The following is a 7,752-nucleotide window of genomic DNA, read 5'->3' on the forward strand; positions in this document are numbered from 1 at the left end:
TTTCGTTGTGGCGAGAAAAAGAGAATACACTTCTTGAAGGAAGTTATAACAGTTTATTACGAACAAGTCTTCAGACGGTATGAGATTAATAATAAATGCGCTATCTCCCCCGTAACTTTTTTTTAGAAAAATCAGGGAGCGCGCATTTTCGTAAAAAAAAATGCAAAGTATATAATTAAAAAACATTACTAATTTCTTTTGCGATATATTTAATAAAACATCTTTAAAGATTAAACATTTTTAAAAGCGTTTCATAGATGCTCTCTTTTAATCTTCCTCAAAAAATATATTTATATTATATTAAATATATAATACATTAAACACTTAAAAAAATGTATAGTATATATTAAAAAATATTAAAAATCAAAATTAAATATATATTTTCAAATATTATATTTAAAAATATGTGTATCTCTCTCCCTCTCGGAAAATATGGGAAATGCATTTTTGTAAAAAGGCGAAAACACGTGTGTACAAAATTCTATATATAATTCTGCATACAATTCTATATTTATATGTTACATAATATAGAAAACATTAATATTATAAAATATTTTGCAAGATTTTTATTATTTTTCTATTAGTTACTATTTTTCTATTATAATGTTAAGTATATGTTCTGTAAGTCAATAAATTAATTAGATACTTCAAGTATGAAATCATTTTAAGACCAAACGGTATGTGAATTAATATTGTATATACGTAAAATTAGTATCGCTAACAAACGACCTAATTCGTAACATGTGCTCGAAATTAGTGTCATAATATTATGCATAATTGCTGTTCGAGTTGCCAGCTGTAAGCCGTTTCAGCGTGGCCTCATAATAGCGCTCATATCATCTCTATAAAATTGTAGACAATGCTTCTTTCGCGCAATATGTAATAAAAACATGCACATACCTTTTATGTGTCAATAATAACAATTTGTAAATGACAATAAAATAATTTGATACATAGATGTGATATGTATTGTCACTAAATTTTTAAGATTTCGAAATTCTGTCACACAATAATTAAAATCAATATGTATTTCCTCAGTTAGAATGCCAATGTAACTTATATATTTCAGCATATGCAATTGACGAATTCATAAAACATAATTATGAATTTAATTTCTATATGACAAATGTTGACAACGCGTAAAGAAAGAGAGAGAAATATCTAAATTCATATAATATAATATTTAAATTTATCTATTTTAATATTTCTCTTTAATTAATTCTGTTTAATCTTTAATAAGTATTAAAAATTTAAAAAGTTATAGAAAGTCTCTTGTGCATTAAATTATTAAAAATTTTACATGTGTTATATTTAATTAAATTTTGATTAAAAAATTTTATTTAAAATTTTATTTAAAAAAATAATATTAAATAAAAATTAATATTAGTATCTTTTAATTTATATACGTACATATTAATTTTACTATAGAACACAATTAATGAGAATTAATGACATTACACAATCAAATTAATGGTGATGTAAAGTTCGATTTTGTAAATAACTTGTTTAAATTGTCAACAAAACACGCGTAATCATTATCTGAAATCGCAGTTAATCATATTTGTCGATATAAAGCTCAAGTTATGCCAAGTTTCAAACTTTCGAACCCTTCTCGAGCTATTGAAATTTTCCGTCCATTCAGGAAGACATCGTCCATCTTCTCTTTCGAGTGAATAGAAGGACGCACCCCAGATGTTAAATCTTAAAGTTTAAGACGACTATGTATATACACGTACATATATACATACATACATATACATATTCAATATATGAGTGTATGTGCGTCTAAAAATCAACATCTATATGCATCTATCCCTTATATAAGCAGTTTATATAACCGATGATCGCCAATAATGAGAATAAATTAAAATAAATTAAAATCGTTTTTTAAAGAAGGAACGAGAAAAAAAAGAAACAAAAAAATTTCATTATTAACAAATAGTATTTAACATAATTTTTATACTATATAATTGTATGAAGCAAATAAGCATTTCACACTAGTATCTGTAAGTCGTCTCTTTTTTCACTTTTCATTATTTCTTATTAAAATTCGCAATAAAACTGCAAATTAATGGAATTAATTTATAGCAAATATAGAAGATTTAATAGATAATATTGGCCACCCGGTATACAATGCCTAGTGTTCTATATAACATCTTGGATATTGTAAGCGCAGTCTCTTATACATCACAAGAAGGATTCTACGCGATATGGAAATTATTCACGCGAGATTTTCCCCATAAATTACGTGAATTAATTTGATTTAACCTCCACCGCATGTGGCAAGAATGGTTAATATGTTTTCCGCATTATAACGCGAATTTTTCCAAAATATATATACATTACAATAAGACACTCGTATTTATTTTTTATACATATTTAACATATATATAAAATATGCACATACATCAAAATTATTTCTATATTATACCTCTATATACTTAAATATGTATATCTTCATAATATAATTATATATATATATATATATATATATATATATATATATATATATAACTTTCCCTCTTTCAAATCTTAATTTTTTTATATGTTTGACATATAATGCTTAATTTTAATTTAAATTTTGATATAAAATTAAATAAATGTAAAATTCATCATCAAATAATTTTTATAAGACAAAATCAAAGATAATATGTATAGTATATAGACAAGAATATAATCTATAATGTTTAAGCTTAAATATTTAAAAAATATATATTCTTTTTGTTTATATATATTATACTGTGTATATAATTTAAAAGGATTAATAAAAAAAATAATCTATGTTATTTATTTGACCCCACATAATAGCACAAAATTACATTTAATGTTTACATTTTTCTTTGTCTATATATTTGTTATATATATATATATATATATATATATATATATATATACATACAATTATTATGTTACTTATTGTAAATTGATCGTTTCCTAAATTAGAAGAATAGCACAGGCTCCAACAAAATTTTCTCATCAATTGATCTCGGATTCGAAACGAACGATGCGCGGTCGCACTTGACCTCGTTGAGAGAAGGCCGAAGGAAAAAAAGAAAGATAAGCTTACCGTTCGTAGGAATCCGGGGTCGTGCAGAGCTCGCTCAGCATGCAGTCCAAATCGGTCGCCAGAGAATTAAGCAACTGAAAGACAGATAAAGAGGTCAATGAGGTGATTACAAAGACACGTTCGCCAATCAGTCAATATTCTATCAATTATCTCTATGATCGATCAATAATGTTTTCGTTAGTGTAAAGTTGAAATTAATAAATTTTTAAGTTGATGGCGTTTGAAGTAAGCATATTGAGCTTTCGAGATTAAATAATATAATAATAATTAAAAATTAAGACTTAAGTTAAAGAGAAACTAGTTTTTAATTAAAAAAAAAGTTTAAATTTAAATTATATTATTAAAATATTAATTTTAATCTGTGTGTGTTTAAATTTAAAATTTATTTCCTGAAGAAATGTGATTTAACGTCTTAAATTTATGAAATTTTTTATGCAAGATTCTGCAATTAATATTATAAAAAACTTTATAAATTTAATGACCTTTTTTTAAAAAATACATTATAAAATTAAGTAAATTAAATCTTTTTCAAATTATTATACTAATAATAATTCACAATTGTAAATTTCTTTCATAAAAAATTTATTTTCTGTAAGTGTGTAAAAACTTTATTTATCGTCATTATTAAATTATATCACTATATTCATTAATTATCATTATTGCTGGCTACGATTTGATTATAAATCTATAATTTTAAGACTGATTTTAATCTTGTGTAAAATGTGACACCGCGAGACAGTAATCGTGGCAATAATGGTGGACGCGATATTTTTCAGCGTGTTTCTCTCTCGCCGTAGCAGCACAGCAAACTGCTCCTGTATTTGCATTGCGTCGACGAAAATCGGAAGGCCGGAAAATTAGAAGGTTTCCGTCCGCGAGCACTTTCGTAGAGTCAATATTGAGCGTTGTTGAGGGGAAGAAGCGATCCGATAAAGCTTCCGTGATGGCACGTGAGCAGAAAAATTGTATATCTGTATGTGCAGTTGAAGCTCCGTATTTTCGCGCATTCTTTCATTCCGTGTACAAAATTATTCTTTTACATTTGTAAGCCCATATAATTCGTTTATTTATGAAAAAAACTCTATCTTCTTTATTCACACACACACATACACATAATATTATATATTCTAAATATATTATATTTGAAAAAATTAATATATATAATTAAAATATATAAATAATTGAATAAAAATAATACATAAAATTTAATGGAAAGGTAATATCTTAAGAGTATGATGTTATTTTAAAAATAAAATTATCTTTAAAAAAAATAATTTAAAAATTATAAAAAATATATACGTACCGAGAATGCAACAGAAAAAGGAACATTAAAAAATTAACAAATATTATCTAAAAAGGGGTATATTTTTTCGGTAACTCTATACGCCCTTTTCTTTTATCGCAGCTGCAAATGCCACAGTCATTAGCGAACCACAATCATCAGCCACCCCGACTTGCATAAATATAAGCGCGTACTTGCGGTACATGGGAATGCGTGAGCGCAATTTAAATACATGTTTTCCTCCCTCTAGAGAGACGAGAGTTATACCGCACGAAACGTAGCTGGAAGGGTCATCGTGAAAATGTAATTGCACAATCCACCACTCCCGATCATATCCTGATTCCTCCCGTCTCCCCGATCGACAGATAGAACGAACTGCAATCTGTCAATGCGAGCATCGGCTCCCGTTCCTGGCAATGCTACTGTCATGTCACTCGTATTTACAAACTTGTGCTTCTAAAATTTTCACAGCGACACATTCGGACACAGACAACCAAACCACACGGCGCTGCCGGAATCTTTATTCTTGCAAAACTCTAAAATATTGCCAAAAGTAGCGCAAAACCGCTTTTACAGATCTCTCAAAAAATATGCTGTCGTTTTAATTTTATATTTAATATTAATTTTATATTTAATATTATATTTAATTTTAATTTTTCATAAGTTCACTTTCTATTGTGTTATTATATTATATTAATTTATATTATTATTATATTTAAGAGATTTTAATCATTATTGTTTAATACGATAAATATTTTTTTAACATTACTTTTTATATACTATATTAACAAATATGTCTTTCAATGTATATTATATTTTTAATTTAATGCTTCTATTACTCAAAAATAAAAAAATGTATAAGTTTAATTTTCATAATTCTTCGAAATATACTAATCAATATTATTTTTTTCTCTATGTTAATTGTTTAACAATCATTGATTAGAGTGAGTTATAGAGAGTTGTTAAAATCCCAAACAAGATTATTTGCCTCGTCGAGCATATCAATAAGAAAATTAACGAAAGATAGTGCATCGTGAGTCGGAAGAATTTGACAAATCGTGACCACGTGGCGTACTCGGCATGAGTCAGCGGAGCGTGAAACCTCTCATAAAGTCGGCGAAACGGCCGAATATTCCTTGGCTGTCGAACTCGAAGCTCTCGATAAGGAAAGCGATAGATTCGCGAGACGTGCCAAGGAAGCCCAGTACCGGGGAAACCTTTCATCGATTCGAAGAAGCGTAACATTCTTTAAACCATCGGAATCCATAAAAATCATGGCCTTGACATCGGTGAAATAAAAGTAAAGATTAATCGCGGCAATTCGTTTAACCAGAGAGAGAGAGAGAGAAAAATGTATCGCCTTTATTTAATTATCTTAAAATAATATTATAGGTATGCTGGTAAAATGCAGAGACGATAAGATACGAAATTCATACATCATTCCGACCACAGCTGATTTAATTAAACAAACGACGCGATATCGAATTAAACGTATCCGCCGTCGTTACGCAACGTGTTGCGTGCTTCGCTTCAGCTTCAGCAAGCAACAGCGGCCGCGACGAGTGCTGATTGGATCTAATCCGTTTAATTCGGGGAATGAGTTTCAGTGGACCATTTTAATCCGAAAGAGTCCGTTTGCATCGCGCTTCTGCTCTCGTTCGCTTGCGTCGAGTGCTCTTCTTAATCTTCAAGCCTCGAGAGCGCTTCAGGCACGCCATCGCGATATTGAACAGCCTTTTACATTCGTTCCTTAATGATCGTAGTCGGAAACTTGAGTCTGAGACTCCAATTTGACGAGAATGTTACAATTGTTCAAGAGAAGTTTCTCTACTTCAGTTTTCCGCATGAAGTCGATTTTAACAAGCATGTAAAATTCGAAGAAGAATTTTTTGCCGAGAAAATTATTAACATATTCGCGGAGATATTTCGGAAACTATGATGTAATGTTTTATGATATTAAAATAGAAAGAGAGAAAAGAAGAGAAAGAGAAACGAGAGGAAAAGAGAGAAAGAAATTTTATATTCTATAAAATAAGAATATATTCTTATTTAGAATATCTCAAAAAATCTTTCCTAGTTTACTTTTTTATTTTATTTTAAATAATTTGTACAGATTTTAAATACTCTTTATTTTAATCAGAAAGAAAATATTGTATAAAATAATTTCTTAAATAAATATAAAAATTATATATATATATATATATATATATATATATATATATATACATATAAAATTTTGTTATATAAAATATAACCCAAAAGAAATTATATTTATGTAATCATGAAAAAATTTTTTTATTTTACTTTATCCGATCTAAAATCGATCTAAAATATTAGAATATTAAGAAAAATTTTAATAAATGAAATTTTAATAAAAGCAGAATATATATGTATATAATCCTTCTTGAATACTTGGATGATCAAATATTAATATTAATATATATATAATATTTTAAGATAAAATACTTTGCAAGAAGTGTATATTTAAAATTAAAAAAAAAGTAAGAAAATAATTTTTATATAAAATATATATAAAACATAATGAATGTATTAAATACAATAAATAAAAAAATAAATTTTATTTTAAATAATAGAGCTTCCTCTCTTTCCCTGCAAGGCAACTTTTTCTTCCCATGCATAACGTGTATCTTTTTAAATTTAACAAACCAGCACTTTATCGCACCTTTATTACTCGTCCCATATACAACACTAATCTCGTATCTATATATGTACAATACATATATACATACACACACACGTATTTCCGTGTCGCGTATTTCACTGCGAATATTTGCGAATACGTGGAAGAACAACGGTGATTAGGCACAGCAATGCGGCGACAACATACGGACGACAATTAAACGGGTCTCCGACTGCTGCTTATTATCATATGCTACACGACGAGCCGGCCGCATAATGCACACGCAGGAACATGCTAATGCAAAAGCACGCTGAGTAACTACACGAACGCACCAATGAATAGAAAGGCAGGCTAAATAAATAAATCGAAGGTTTGCGTCTGACTAGCGCGACATGTGTCCGCCGCAAAAGTCCAGTGTCCACTGTCGTAAGAATGCGTTTAATAGGATCGCGCCAGCGGGAAAGCAAGATACAGGGTGTCTCGAAGAAAAACATCTTTTGTAAAAAAAAATTAAAATTTTCTATAGAATATGTATCTCGAGTATTTTGATAACAAAAAAAAAATTTTGCAAAATATATGTATTTAAAATATATATATATATATATATATATATATATATATATATATATATATAAAGGAGTTGTGTTTATAAAACACAATGTATGAATATAATTAAGTGAAAAAATTGACAGCTTCAATGCGACAATACCCGCGCCTTGACTTTTATCTGCCAGTTTTCCTACTTGATTATTAATACTTTGA

At 28.1% G+C, this 7,752-nt stretch overlaps 1 protein-coding gene across 8 annotated transcripts in view; it reads right to left on the reverse strand.

Moving 5' to 3' along the window:
- LOC126849519 (protein sprint) overlaps positions 1 to 7,752 on the reverse strand; it is a 186,554-nt gene that overhangs the window by 94,506 nt on the left and 84,296 nt on the right. For 5 of the 8 annotated variants that reach the window (XM_050591535.1, XM_050591463.1, XM_050591525.1 and 2 more), the window contains exon 3: positions 3,068 to 3,141. In XM_050591535.1, the coding sequence (XP_050447492.1) occupies positions 3,068 to 3,141 (74 nt within the window). Of the gene's footprint in view, positions 1 to 3,067; positions 3,142 to 7,032; positions 7,405 to 7,752 lie in introns of those variants that run through there. The other 3 variants (XM_050591548.1, XM_050591541.1, XM_050591508.1) reach the window with 3 other exon arrangements.

Source organism: Cataglyphis hispanica, chromosome 1, assembly GCF_021464435.1.
Source record: "Cataglyphis hispanica isolate Lineage 1 chromosome 1, ULB_Chis1_1.0, whole genome shotgun sequence".
NCBI lineage: Eukaryota > Metazoa > Arthropoda > Insecta > Hymenoptera > Formicidae > Cataglyphis > Cataglyphis hispanica.